At 34.0% G+C, this 16,412-nt stretch overlaps 1 protein-coding gene across 1 annotated transcript; it reads left to right on the top strand.

Moving 5' to 3' along the window:
* The first annotated feature begins 3,370 nt into the window (after positions 1–3,370).
* Positions 3,371–13,054, top strand: LOC128221746 (semaphorin-5A-like). Its single transcript, XM_052930348.1, has 14 exons — positions 3,371–3,454; positions 3,764–3,811; positions 4,097–4,176; positions 4,466–4,531; positions 5,332–5,437; positions 6,539–6,661; positions 7,101–7,271; positions 7,607–7,777; positions 7,884–8,051; positions 8,860–9,012; positions 9,212–9,339; positions 10,402–10,498; positions 12,184–12,348; positions 12,747–13,054. Exons 1-14 carry the CDS (start codon positions 3,442–3,444, stop codon positions 13,052–13,054), a joined length of 1,797 nt encoding a protein of 598 aa, XP_052786308.1. The 5' UTR covers positions 3,371–3,441.
* Positions 13,055–16,412: the final 3,358 nt, after the last annotated feature.

Below are 16,412 nucleotides of genomic sequence, written 5' to 3'. Positions count from 1 at the left end.
CTTTCTACGAAAGCGAAACAGAAAGTGACAACTGCGGATAATGAAGGCTTAACAAAATAATAGCCTTTGATTCAAGTGTTGAAAATGCATTGATTCAGTATCGAATTTTCATAACCCCTAATCGTAAATAAAAATTACTTAAAATGACTGATTTATAATTCCGCGAAACATTTATGTCAATAAGGACGTTTTCACACTATACACTCTATTGTTACCGGTAAAAAAACCTGACTGTCTGTCATTCAAATAAATTTCATCTGGAGAAAGACTGCCGAATCGAATACATGATCATCAGGAAAATGGGAAATCCTGGGAATGTTGCTCTCTTTTTGAATATAGAGCACTTCCTGGTATAATTGTTCCACAAAGTTCGAAATTAGTTTTTTTTATTTTGAGCTTCCAATTATACTTGTTTGAAAACAAAGCCGACGTCATCAATAAAATATTTACAGTTTATTATGTGTAGCAATTAAATGTACACTATCCGAAAAAAACACAACAACTTTTGATATGCTCATTTGTTATCAGATTTTGATTCAGTCTGTATTAGAATTTAAAAGGCACAACTAGCCGAAAAATAGGACCTTTTGTATTTTGTAAATTTACAATAAGAACAATAGTATCGTACAATACATTGATATCGATATGTAAAACAAAGCAGTTACAAATATTGTGTAGCATCCTAGCTATGTGAAAGAAGCTAAACATTCATTATTAAACTTTAGACACCTTTCCATTCTTTTCGCGCTTTTCCGTGCTTTCCCGTTCTTTTCGAGTTTGTACGTGCCTGCTCGTGCTTGCTGCGCTTTTCCGTGCCTTCCCGTTCTGTTCGCGTTTGTACGTGCGTTCTCGTGCTTTTTGTCCTTTACCGTGCCATCCCTTGCTTTTCATCCTTTACCGTGTCATCCCCTGCTTTTCGCCCTTTACAGTGCCTTCCCCTGCTTTTCGCACTTTACCGTGCTTTCCCGTTCTTTTCGCGCTTTTCCGTGACTTCCTGTGCTTTTCGAGCCATAATGTGAACGTTTCATTTAATAACATCAACTACGGGCCGCGATAAATACATTCGTCATTTAAATTGTGTTGGTTTAAATGACACAATTTTATTTATCGTGGCCCTTATTTGATGTTATGCAATGAAACATTTTAAAGGTAGTGTTAGTAGAATAACTAAACACTGAAAAGCACGAACAGGCTGGTTTAAATAATAAGAGGTTTAATTTGATTGCATGTTACCAATTTATGTGTATATGTGTGGCATATTACTTTTACATAATTGGTATAAGCTCTTTAACATTAATCGAAGGCGTATATTTGACATCTGCCAACCGGATCTCCTCGGCCATATTTCGTCGAAAACAAGCTCGGTTGCATAAACAACATACAAAGCTCTTTATTTAAAGTCGGGTTTACGCTAACAGGTTACATTAGGTCAACGAACTATATTTCGACATGAAACAAAAATATACATAACATATCAAAACCTAACAAAGAGCTGGTGAGCTGGAAATTAAAGCATTTTGTATATCGTTTGTGTTCCATCCTTCTAGTAGTTTGTCAATTACTCGAAACAAATTAACTCAACTCATACTTTTTAGAAAGTACTCATAAAAGCATTTAGTTTAAAATAGGTACAATATTTGAACAAGTATTAAAACAGCTATTTCGTTATGTATTTATGTATAAAAATACGAAAAGTAAGATGGATTAGAACACAGTATACAGTGACAACATCAAATAGCTTTCCGGCCAGTCCACGCAGGCACGAATAATCTAGTTGACATATTACTGTAAAATTAATAGTGCTTTTATGAGTATATAATAAGGATGCTCGTATACATTTAAAACAGCAAAATTCTAAGTAACATAAATTGATTAGGAAATTGAAGTTGGATCTGCCCAAAGATTTTAAGATAATAAGTTTTGTATTGATGGTCAAAACTTTGCTTAGTCGTTAAAGTATTTTCAGTTGCCCATCTGCTAGTTTGCTCATTTAAGAAACCTGGGCGTCATTTTATTTTATAAACTATCTACCTTAACGCCTTAAAGTTTAACTTGCTCTTCACAACAATAGTGTGATAAAATATATTGAATTGATTTGTTTCAGTCAACTAAAATTGCTTGAAATTTGTCAGGGATAGCCTGCATTTGATTGGAACCAGTTATAAAAAACGTAACCTTTTTCTTCAAGAGTGGCCTCATCAGAAGATGTCATTGAGAAAGATGTTGAAAACTAGAGGCCCTAAAATTGATCCTTGTGACACGCCTGTCATGATGGAGTCCCAATCAGTGGTAAGATGACCAAGTTTTACCAGTTGTTATTCTGTTTGTTAGATAGCTGTAGATTAGTTTATATGTTGGAGCTGAGACACCATATGCATTAAGCTTGTAAAAGATGAGAAAATGGGGCAACCAATCAAATGCTTTTGAGAGCTCCATTAGAACTGCCCTTACATATTTGTTCTCATCAAGGGCTTTTTTCCAGTCTTCCATCAGCCTTAACATGGTTGTTTGACATCCATATGTTGTTATGAAAGCTGCCCGGAAAGGATATAAAATGTTATCAAAATGACGTATCAGTTGCTGACGTATGACCCGTTCATTTTATTTTGATTTTGATGGTAAAATGTTCATTGGTGTATAGTTTTTTTTCTATAAATTGGTCATCTTTCCTGAAAATAGTGGCAGCTTGTGCTACCTTAAGGTTATTTGGAAATTATTCTTGGCTTATGATCCCATTGGCCATGTTTTTAAGTATCTTTTCCAGCAATGATTACTTTTAGAGAAATCATATCTATTCCAGTTGCTTTATTTTAGATTTAACCTGCTTTATATCAAATATTGAAGATCAATACACTTTCATATATCTTTATCGGTGACCGTGTTGAAATGAAAATCAGGTGACATTTGTCAGTTTTCTTGTATTTTGTCAATACTGGGGTGTTAATCTTTATCCTGAATTCCAGATACTCCAATAGGTTCGGCTATAACGATATAAAATATGTTCGTTTAATTCGCCACCAGCTTTGCAAAGCTGGAAAGCATATGGACGATCTATAATGTACACGTAGATCGAGAAGTGTTTTGAACTATTGAACTCATTAAACTTATTTAAAATTTTAAATACATGTATAAGTTTATTGTAACGTTTCAACGACTTCTCCGATCCGTATGGCGGTGCTCGTGCAGTCGTATATTATTAGTGAGTCATTTTTATACATATTATTTAGTAGGAAAACTGGGCCTATTCTTACAACATATATACATGTACTAGAATTCGTTATTCCCATAACTTAATGATTAAAAGTGTCTGTCCTTATTATCTAAAGCGCGACACAGTTTCTTATCAAAGTCTCCTGTTGAAAATAAATTAAAGCAAAAGTGTATTTAATTCATTCAGAATACAAATAATTTAAATGTTTTAATTCCACATATCATGCCAGGATGTCATATCAAGGTAGTAATTTTCATTTTGATTATTATAAGGTTAACTATAAACAAATTAGCAAATTATTCTCAATATATATATTTGTTGATTTGACATGTGTTCATTATAAACATAAAAAAATCAGCCATAACATGCATATTACTTTAAACGAACTCGTAGATCGTTCTTTCAAAATAAATGTGCTTTACGAAAGATATGTTCAGAATTGAGAATATTAAATGCCGTAGAGAAAATGATGAATGTTAGCCACGCTCATTTCTCATTAAAATATTATATTAAAAAAGGGATTTAAGTTTAAGACTTCCATTATACTTTCAGACTTATTAACGATACTAGTGGTGTTGATGGGGCAAGCAGGCCTACTTGGTAAGACGTTATTTATATCATATCATGGTCACATCCACGCTACAAGCTCCATACGAGTAGGTTTTAGTCAGTTTATCGCAAATTCGCACGCAGACCGGACGGAAATCGTTGATACTAGCGAGAGTAAGGGCTAACACTGAAGCTTTATAAACCATACAGTAAGAATTGTATTTGTTTTGTTTTGTTTTATTAGGGGGTGGAGGGGGTGGGGGGTCTCAAACCCACGTCACTTGGGAGAGGTTAGACTCCGTTTTACAGCCTTTTGTGACCATGTCTGTTATTCAGATTCCTTGCGTTGTTATACGTGTACTGGAGCCACACGTCTACAGGCCTGTAACCAGACAGTTAGCTGCGGGCCTCATCAGGTTTGAGTAGTGTGCAGTTTCACTTTTATTTCGATTATTCATATCATTATATTTACTTATTGTTTTAATACTTCTCTTTTAGTTTCAAGGGTTCGTTTAATAAGGATTCACAATGTAAATTGATTGCTTTTATGCCGTATATGCAGCGAAACATTAGCTGGCGACTCCATGCAGCACGCTAGAAACATCGAATTGAACCTAGTATAGGTCTCTTTTTACGATTGTTAGAATAAATAATACTTATATGTGTTAAATGTGCTTATAAATATATATGAATCGCAAATTTCAGTCATGTTCAATGACTAAATCTCGAGGTCTACCAACTACATTTTCACTAACCTGCATGGATAACCAGGTAAAGAATGCAGTAGCCAATTGTATGAAACTGGTTAATTTCAATGCTGGTTCAAAGGTAGCCCAAAGTAGTTACTGATTGGTCAATATTGATCCAAGAGTTACTATAACCTAATTAAATCACATATGTGTGTGCAAACTGTGTACATGTTGTCATGCTTAATAGCTGGCCTTGTAACCACATGTAACAAATAAGGTATTTCACGCCCATAATCAATTGTTTGTATTGTTAAATGTTTGGACAAGTTAAGTTTCTCCTGTAAATCTTATATTTCGGTATCGAACTACGCAGAATACGGTTCTATATAAAAAAAAGGGACTCTACTGTAGCTTATATACTTTGTGTAAGTCTAACGAACGATAAATGATATCATCCATGTGAATAAAAGTACTCCTGTCAAAAGCGTTAGTGCCGAAAGAGATTTGTTCATGTAAATTAAAGTTTTAAATCGCTGATTTTGCATGGTAGACTCATATTTAGTGTTAAATGTACAAAAGTAGTAGCAGTTTGTAGTAATTTGATTAAAAGGCGTTCTAGTGAATTGTGTTTTGGTACGAAATTCTAATTTACGTCGTCACGCTGTTTACAAACAAAGAACTAAACACAAAAATTGGCTTCATCGTAAAGAACTTTATCTTGCGGGATCAAATATGGGCGTTTTTGTTGGTAATAAAGTAGTATAGGTTTTATTTTGGTTCCACGAACTGTGTACAGTTTCAAATAAAATGAAAACTAGTTTTATCGTTTACGAAAACCGAAACTATTTTTGAAACTATTGAATCACACTGTTCTATTTGAAGCAATGCTTGGGTGACCCAGGACTAATTGGGAAAAGACAAAACACAGAATGCCATGAATGTTGTACGAGAGACCTCTGCAATAAAAATCTGTGTTCCTACCTTCTTCGTAAGTAATTTTGTAATATACGTAAAATTGTGGTGTTTTTTTTTAATAAAACGGCAAACCCATAACTTCAATATTTGAAATAAAGCATTTAATAGACTATAAATTAATGTCTCCTTTCACCTAGGTAATTTAAGAATAATACACAAGAAAATCAAATTATTACTAGAGATGGTAGCATAAGGGAATCAAACTTTAAAATTCGGTGTCGTTGAACGCGATGTTCTTATCAGTGCTACTAATGAGCAGTTTCAATCAAGAGTCAATCCTAGCAGTCAAAACTTCCAAAATAAACCCTGTTAAGCGTAAAAAGGCAGGGGCTTAAACGACAATAGACTTGAAACACAGACAAAATTTACACCTCATCTTCCATTCCTTAAATGAACTGCCTTCCGGCAATTACGGTTATCATATGATGAACGCAACATCTTCGGATATGTTCGGATCGTGAATCATCAACATACATTCATTTTTTTATCTTGTTATTGTTTGTATTGTGTCAAAAGATCCCGAAACAAATAAATTAACATTTTAGAAAGTATTAATTTATGGTATGTTAAATGTATTGTTGCCATTAGTATTTCAATTTTACGTTTAAAAGTGATTTCAAGTAATTGATCATTTGCCGCGTTATTGTGACGACGTTTGATAAACTGATTCCGGTCACGTTCGGGTCTATTTACAGAAAGTGTGAGAAAGGATTACTGTAAGGTTTTCTTAAGTGAAATAAATTGTTTATCAATTCTTTAATGAAATAATGAACTTTTGGTGTTAATGTAAGTAATGAATTGCGGGATTGATGTCATCATCGGGGATATGAACGCAATTGGGCTGGTCAAAGTACGAATCCACACACCCCGATAGTACCGCAATTCATTCGTTAAATAAACACGTTATACACAAATACACAATGTGGAAATCAAATCTAGACTACAGATACCATACGCAATATAAGAAAGTCAAAGGTTAAACCTGCGTCTAGTTGAACACATTGTTCCTATCAGTAATGCCACACAGTTTCAATCAGAACGAGACAACTGTTTGCATACTTTGGATGCAATTTGTGCTGCGGAAGACTATCTCTATTTGAATGTATTTTCACAGCGTCTGTATGCCACGATGATGAATCGTTTGACTGTGCTAGAGCGAACACGCTATTTGGTATTTGCAATGATATCGATCATGCTAAAAAGATATGTCCAAACTTCTGTGGGCTGTGTAATGTAGGTAAGTGAAACACACTACCAAAACATTCTTTCTTATTGTCATAATGTAATGTTCGTCGGTTTTCTAAGGACTCACTTGAGATATTCGTTCGTTATTGCAGTCTCGTGAAATATACCTGGTGTTGATCATTTGTTGAAAGGTGTACATTTCCTTCGATTTTACACTGTAGAAAGTTATACACATATACGTCTTAATTATATAAATCTTCCTTTTCTTATTGTTTTGTTCCATGTTATAACTGACATCATTAAAATTTTATGATAATGAATAATGCATCATTTTGTTAATATGTTAACAATTACACAGGCAGACAGTTTACATATATAAGCTTACTTTGATCCTGTAGATAGGAAAGTTCTAAAATTTACTGGCAGCTTTGAATAGGCCGCAATATGATATAACATAAGAAATAAAAGAAATATGTCAACATATACTTAAGTTGACGGAATGTGGTCGAGTTGGGCCGCTTGGAGTTCTTGTGACGTCACTTGTGAGCATGGCAACATCACACGCTTTAGAACCTGTACCAATCCGGCACCCCAAAACAATGGCAGTGACTGTGTTGGCAATTCAAACGAGCTTAAGGGCTGCAACCTGGAGCCTTGTCCGGGTAAGTGGTCTGCAATGTAAGCTGGTAGAATTCATGAATATAATTATCCGTCGCAATAATATGTATGATGAAAATGTCAATAAAACAATACCAAACATCTATGTGCTATGCTTTTAAAGTTTGTGTTCGCAACATCTCCTTTAGACATGTTCCAATGTTACAGGAAACGATGGATGTCTTTTAGTTGTTTACTGATCTGCAGAGGTGTTCGATACACCTCCTTTAGGCATGTTCAAATGTGTCGAAAAACGAGGAATGTTATTCTGCTCCTAATATCAACTTTTACAAAGTTTTTTCTGCCCAAACACACTGATCAATTGTATTTTTGTTTCTAGTCCATGGGGGCTGGAGCGAATGGTTGTCATGGGGAACGTGTTCTGTATCATGTGACGTTGGTATTGAAAGTCGAGATCGGACGTGTACTAATCCAAAACCGGATAGGTTTGGGGATCATTGTTTTGGAACTCCACGGGATAGCAGAATATGTTCATCTTTGCCATGTGAAAGTAAGTTTTACAATGCATGTTTCCAATGAATCAATCATAAAATACATTGACTTGTTTAAACATGAACGCATTATACATAAAAACATCATCTATGAATTTATTTTAGATGGAATTTGGTCGTCATGGCAACAGTGGGCTCCTTGTCCTGTAACATGCGGATTTGGAATAACATCACGTGATCGCCAGTGCAACAATCCCATTCCGTCGTTATTTGGCCACCAGTGCGAAGGACATGACGCTGATTGGCAAGTCTGCTATGGACTAAATTGCCCAAGTGAGAGACGCTGACAGGAGCGTTGTTCATGAAACTACACGCATATTATCAGAAACAAAGAAACCAAAACCGTATTAAATAATTTATTACCTAGATTGCTTGTTTTCTGGCAGGTTGAATTAGTACACAGTATTAAGTTTGCAAACTCCAGCACTTTTCCGACGGATGTTGCTTCAATTTAACGTTATATCTTTGAGAACTAAGTCGCAATACACAATAATGGTCCCGATTTCTCTTTCAAACGATTTGGCTACGAGGAGATTACAACACGTAATTTAACAACAAAGCGATACTGCAAATATCCCTGACTCGTTATTCCAAATCTGTCGTAGAATAATCGTTTGCATTTGAAAATGGGAACATTGCCTCACGATTGAACAAAGAACAACAACAACTACACTTCAACAAATTTACGTCAACTATTGATGCAAGTATCGTAAAAGTAGTAGTTTCTGGTTCAAGTACTTAGCAGGAACTTATGATTCCGTAACTCATTTACGCGATGTTTTACAGGGAGAAAACAAAATCCAACGACATGATTACTGACAAAATGACGATAATCAAGATATGATCCATATCGTTTTTGATTTGAACCATTATGTTGAAGTACACTGGTTTTCATTGTAGCAAACAAAACTGATAATTACAGTCTTTATGAACAATGAATTGAAATAGTGAAAAGGGCTTCAGGTAAACTGTTTACGGGCTTGCACCGATTGCAAAACCAAATTGCCGGTTAACCTTTGCATTTTGCATTTATATTGTCAAAACAAGTGTATACTGTTTACATTTCCTGCACAATGGTTAGGTCCAGTCGATGGAGAATGGACCTTATGGACGACATGGCATCCCATTTACCCACCTTCAAATATAAGCAATCGGACAAGGACTTGTACCTCCCCGCCTCCTCAGAATGGGGGAAGGGATTGCAATGGTTCTTCGTTCGAAATACGTTCACCACGTGCGTTTATTTGTTTTGCTTTTACCTTCAAGTTATACTGCAGTTAGGAGTCATGAATAATGCTTAAAATCGAAGATTATCTTGATAAAGTGAGGTGAATTATCGGTTACCGTTCGAAGGAGGCGCTAGCTTAAAACCACACGTTTATGTATTTAGACTCTTGTTTGATTTACGTGTACTTTTGATCGTTCTACTTTAGATGACTGTTTTGATATACAAGAGCTGGCGTTAGGGAACACTTCCGGCGTGTACACAATTATAACCGCTGAAACTAAACAGTCACTTCAGGTTTTCTGTGAGAATGAAGCAGATGGCGGTAGATGGACTGTAAGTTTAATTATTTTGATAATTTATCTTATGACCAATATCTCCGACAGGTCTCTAGAATGAGACCCAATCATTAGGCTCAGTTTTCATTTGATTATTTAACTTAAACAGTAAGATAATGTGAGCCTTAAATTTTGAAACTAATATGCTATTATATGCTTACTAGAAGGGCACTAACAGTTTAAGAAGCACTATAAACTAATGGTTTCATTAAATTTTATTATTTTTTTTCGCTAAAAGTCTGCAATATTTAAAGTGACACTCTTATTCAAAATCAATACATACACATGTATAACAATCATTTATGTTGATTGATAAACCTTTAATTACTTACTAAATAATGCATTTATGGAAAGTATTAATTACTGTGGTCTACTATACTCTCATAAGGTATAAATACCGTGTGTTTGCTCATTTCTTTCGAATTAAACTCGGTATCCTTCATAAGAACCATCGTTTTCGACATTTATTCATCCTTTTTGGAATATTAAAAAATATTATTAAATGTGGTAAATCTTATCTGGGAGTAAGAGTGAATCTTTAATTAGTCATTATTCCTTGCCAAAATACCATTCATTAGTGTAAAGAGTTCCGTGTAGATTACTTGAAACGTATTTTTGTCAACTGACATTTAAGCTGCACTCTCACAGATTGAACGTTTTGACAACTTTTTTTATTTTTTTTTTGTCTTGGAATTAGCATTTTTTTGCGTAAATATCTGCAAACCAGTGATTAAAGACTGCTGACAAAAGACCAGATCGCAGCTTTTCATATTTCCGTCCCAAAATTGATTTTTTATGCATTTTTCTTACTAACGGTTTAAGCCATAAAACATGAAATTTGGAACGGAAATATGAAAATCTGCGATCTGATCATTTGTCAGCAGTCGTTTATCACTGGTTTGCAGATATTTACGCAAACAATTGCTAATTCCAAGACAAAAAAGTTGGGAAAACGGTAAATCTGTGAGAGTGCATCTTTAAAATTAAAGAATAACATTTTACATTAATTTTATGTATTGAATTAATATATGCATGTTACAACTAATACAATATTATTTAGGTTTTTCAACGAAGATTTAATGGGTCCGTTGACTTCTATAGAAGGTTTTCTGAATATGAAAATGGATTTGGACATATAAATGGGGAGTTTTGGCTAGGTATGACACTTTTGAATTTACAATATTCAATTCTATCGAGAAATGGTAACGTTTAAATATTAAAGGTTAATAATTCAAATATGCATTGCAAACTGACTGTCTGTTAAATTTGCGATGTATGTTATGTTAAACATTAAACTTGGGAGACATAACAATATTCAAAGACAAGATAGAAAATGTACACTGTGTAATTAAAACGATATTGAAGATAAATTTCATTTTGTATTAGTTTGTCCAATGTATAATGATATAAGGCAGAATTATATTCCTAGATATTATGCCAGACATCCTAGTATGGTAAAATTTATATCATAACTCAATTCTGACAATAAATCTCTGTTAGTAAGATTAGCTATTTTTTGTACCAAAGCTTTTAAAATAAGAGACTTGAATGTATAAATCACCCCTAAAGACCTCCTCACATTCACTGCTGCTAAATTAGTATTCTAAAGTTTGCTTTTTCTCTCTCGTGGTATTGTGTAACTCAATTGTAAATAATAGAATGCAAATTATTCTTTTTTGTTCTTTCATGCATGCAATATTGATTTGATTATGAATACTGAATTGATTAGGTGTATTTATTTTTGTGTTTATAACGATGAGTTGTATATGCTTAAGTTAAATAAACATTCTGTTCTGTTATGCCTCTAAACATTGCTATCAAGTTTTGTAAGTTTGTATAGCATTCAAGGTGAAAATGGTCAACAGTCAACAGTTAAAAGCCTGTTACACCTAAATGAGAGGTGTGATAAGGTTGTTTATTGAATACAGGCAATAAATCGATATGGAATTAAGTTTAATCTAATGTCAGAATGTTGGTCAGAATTGAATCAGAAGTGTTCCTATAAGATAGAGAGAAAACAACGTTAATCTGGTCATAATTTCTGAATAATTCATGTAATCTGATTTGATTGAAAGTGTGTCAGATGTCATAGTGAGCACTTGAGCATTTTAAATATATGTCGTACGCTATGGATAATAAATGTGAAGGTTATCTGAGATAATTAAAGAGCCACAACTCCTGAATGTACATTTCAATCTGGCTATTGATCAGAGTTGGTCGATATAATATGCCAAAACAAATACACACATTTGATAAACAACTGCGAAAATGACAGAACAGACAAAATATTTTGTAAGTAAATATTGCTAAACCTTTACAATCATGGTGTAATTAGTTTATCTTATGACATACGAATGCATATAAAAAAATCTTAAGTTGGATTTATAAGAATTTAAATGGTCCAAATTTAATAAATCATCGGGCGAACTCCAGAATATATGGTGCTTATCTGGTTGATGTTCCAGAAAATTATTCAGTGCTTATTGTGGCGATGTTCGATAAGATTGGATTACAAGTGGTTGATTTTAAAAAGCTAGCATCTCACAGCGGCGACGACGCAACACAAAAGTATCCATTTTACGAACGCGACACAAAATATTAAACAACGTTACAATAATATATAAGAAAATGGGTTTGTTTGGTGCAAATCGATAATGCCGTTACAGTAAATGAATTTTCACAATATAGTTTGTGTTCCATTTCTAAGTTTTGTTATTGTTATTATTGGACAATATATTAACAACGTTTAGAAACGGGCTATTATCGTTTATTAAGGAGTCTTTTGCCCAAAGAATACATTTTACAAAGGTGTACATTGCTGACATTTATTTATTATATTTAGGACTAAAATATATAAGTGAAATGACAGCTGTTGGCCCAAACGAGCTGCGCATTGACATTATGGATTTCAATGGCACGAAGGCTTATGAAGTATATTCTGCATTTCGGGTTGGGCTCGGAACAAAATATACTCTTCACATCGGCAAAAGGACACGATTTGATTCCAGTTAGTATTTAAAGATAGCATATTTTCATTGTTCATATCAAAGTATTCAATTCAAATAAAGCCGGTATTAATAAATGATATTACATTCAAAACACTTATTAAGCGGTCATATATCTATACTAACAATAGTACACATTGGACATTGTTTAGTTCTTTACATAAACATGAATAACAGGTAACAGATAGATATAGCAAATACGAGTAGTGCATGGATTCTGTCTGGTATACAATGATTGCAGAGTAAACATTTGATTCATATTTATTAAATACATTGTCATTTTTCATATTGATTTGTCTAAAATGTCGGAAATGTGCTCCATGGATTGTAATATATACATTTACCAATGAGTGTTACGAAGCAACTCAAAAAAGTATCCTATAACTTATTTTGTTTTCAGCAGCGATGTTATGTATTTTCAAACATTTTGCAGTGCATGGAAACTATACAATGATGGATACTATGTACGGTGAAAATGGTATGCAATTCAGTACGTGGGACAAAGATGTTGATAATTCTACTTCGATGTGTTCACATTATAATCATGGAGGATGGTGGTATAATGACTGTTCAACCAAGAACTTAAACGGACAATACAACGCCAGTTCCGATTCAGGAATGGCGGTAGTCGATTATAGTTATATGTTTCCAGGGCGCCCACATCTTCGAGAGACAAAGATGATGTTTCGTCGAGTGGAAAGTGGTTAAAACAATATTATATGCATTCACTGTTCCATTAGGTAATTCTGTAGGTTATGGCACACATTCTTGGCAATATATTATTTGATAATATTAAAGACATATTATTTAAATCAGACATGTTTTGAAATAGTGGATTGATGATTTTCGCCTTTTATAACAACAGCATTCTTCTTTTATCGTATAATTTAAAATAAGTTACAAACAAGAACTACATGGAATCAATATTTACAGGAGATCATCTTGGGCATATCCCTTTTCACCTCGTTACGATTGGTCGCGGTGGTTATATTTTTCATTGTATGTTTGTGAATTGAAACATCATTAAAAATTATACCCATTTTTAAAAATGCATATTAAAGTGATATATAATTATACAAATTATTCATAATTTATTTTTGTCATTTGCATTTCGTGTCAATTCACAGAAACATACAAAATAAACATAAACGAACCACTTAAATGTGTTTTTTTTTAATTTGCACTTGCAAAATGTATAGCTTTAACACTAGACCAATTAAACTAACAAGAGACATGCTACAAGCATCTTTATTTAAAGTTGGGTACGTACTAACAAGAAACATTAGCTCAATTAGCCATTTTTCGACAAACCAGGTACAATAGGAAATAAGTCGTACAATATGCATATAAACGAGCGATTGTTATCTGATAACCAAAACCTCAATGGGCAATAAATACCGGACCATATTATAGGGGAATTACAATCAGATAATAACCCGGCAACATCAAGCCCGTTTCAACGTAGTCCGGTATCGGAACGTAATACCGGCTACCTGTTACCGGGTTTTAATACCACCTTGTTTAATTGTTGTTTGTGACGAACACCTAAGAATGGTGGACTGCGCCCTTGACATTATTCCTCTCAATTTGAAACCTTTTTTACTAATGTATTGGATCCGTTTTATATAAGTAAACAGTCATTGTCTTGACAAGTCGGCCATTCATAGCAAATGTGTCCAGCAATAAAAATACGCAATGAATTGCGGGTCTAGTCTGTTTTATTTGAAATAATGCCATTATTAATTTATTTATGATATTTCATGAAATTCTCTAAACTTAACTTACACATCAGAAAAAGTCATTAAATTGCCAAAGCACTGTTATTCAAAGGAGACGGTCTTCCCTAAATGATTTAAATTGAAAACGGCCTGCAGAGAATACGGTCCAGGAGACTTGGTGATTCAACAGAACCTAAATACACGCCGGATAATCATTGGAGCCATAACATTTTGTTATGTGTTGAAAATGCTCCAACGCGTCTTCCGTTATAGTGCCAATGAGTGGAATATGGATGTAAACAGTGAATATGGTTTCTTATTTTTCATTTTTAGAGGTTTATACGAGTGAATTTAAAAAATTGGAGAATGTAGCTCCACATAGGAATGGCCATGAGTTGTTCTAAATGTAAAAGTTCTGAATAAAATTTAATATCTGATCGTTTAGAACTTGCATAACTTGCTAGACGTTAGTGTTGACAACGTAAAAATCTGGATTTTTGTGAGAATTTTTCTCGTACATTAGGTTTAAGCATTTTCTTTTGTGAAGAGCTTAGGGCAAATTTAACAATATCCTGCCAAAAACGAGTTGTAAGCCGTGTTCTCATTGGATTATTTCGAACCAAGATTACATCGGTAACTTTTCGGCCAGCAGATCGCAGGTATTCGTATTTCTTCTCCAAAATGGATGTTTTATGCATTTTTCTTGAACCGTTAGTAACGGTTTAAGCCACAAAACATTACATTTGGAATGAAAATATGAAAATCTGCGATCTGATCTTTTGTCAACAGTCTTTCATCACTAGTTTGTAGATAATTATGTAAAATTTTGCTAATTCCAAGACAAAAAATTAAAAAGTTGGAAAAACGGTCAATCTGTGAGAGTGCAGCTGTAAGGTTTTTAAACCTCATTACTTTGAATCGTGATTAATTGTACACATGTAACTATCAGTCTTGCTGAATTTAACAATATCAATTTACCATTACATTTGTTTATTTAATGCAATGACAGTGTGTGTATACCACGTGATACAATGTGTTATAAATGCTACGTCGAAAGGCAATATTTTGCTTTGAATGATAACTTTAAACAAAGATAACTTTCTTATTTCTTCACCATTTGAAATGAAGCATAGCGCAGTCTACGCCGCTTAAGGAGCCCCGCCTTCGGTCTTTTACCAGAGTTTTATTGAAAGTGTAGTTTCTTAAGACACTTCGACAAACCTTTTCACAATACGGTCGTCTGACGGAGCACTGTCAAAACATTATTTTGGAAACAGGTTTGTCGAAGTGTTTGATGAAACTAATCACCTTATCAAACTCCAGTAATGAATCGAAGGCGGGACTCTTTCAGCGGCATAGACTGACCTTAGGCCACACCAAATTAATGTTTAGTTCCTTGGATTTTTGCCAAAAAAAAATGGAGCGAGCGAGCGAAAAAAATATTATTTTTTTTGTCAGTTTTCATAAAAACCGAAGCGAGCGAAGAGCGAAAAATATATTTTTACTCATATTCAATATAAATGAGAAAGATTGTTCAAAATAATTGCCCTTAAACCAATTTTAATGCCATCTTGAACTGAACCTCTAATGGACATTGGGAAAATGTCGGAATACATACATTATATGGATAAATCTAATGTCTTATATAATTAAAACGTACTTAAATATGACGATCATTCATAATAATAAATAACCCTGCTTTTAGTAAAAAGTTTGAAACGACTTATATAAATCTACCTGAATCAGTTTAACATTATATGCAACTGTATTTAGACATAACTTAGGATTGATTTTGGATTTGTAAAAATAAGATCACTTACACAGGCATCATGAAACATCAGACTCCATATAACATAGACTAAATTTTGTTTTTATTATCACAGGAAATGACATGTGCTTATTAAAACAAAAAGAACAAGGGTATTTTTCAGAATACTTTTTTTGGCTATGTAGAAGTTTTTATGCACAAGCCAATTGTAAATGCCCCCCCCTAAGTCTGGAATAGCGGGGACTTTGATATCAGGTATCTCAAAACTGGGGAAAATACCCGACCTGCAGGGACACACTGCTGGTAAAATCTCTGCCAAATGGCCCCGCAACCCCGAATACCTATGTGAGGCCCATTCCCGACTATTTTCATTATGAAAACAAAACCACATTCACTAGGCACTGCGGGGCCACCTGAAAGGTAAAAACACAGCCCATTGCCTCTGCTGTCCCCGGTTTACCCCTGGAACAAGGGCTAGGGTAGGGCGGGGCAGTGGTTACAATTGACAAGTGCATTACAATCCCGGATTATGCTGCAAAATAAAAACAAAATATAAGGTGATAAACTTAGGCTTACTTAT

The sequence above is a fragment of the Mya arenaria genome, chromosome 16 (assembly GCF_026914265.1).
Source record: "Mya arenaria isolate MELC-2E11 chromosome 16, ASM2691426v1".
Lineage (NCBI taxonomy): Eukaryota > Metazoa > Mollusca > Bivalvia > Myida > Myidae > Mya > Mya arenaria.
Note: the sequence above shows the minus strand (reverse complement) of the source record. Positions and strands in the feature narration are given on the sequence as shown.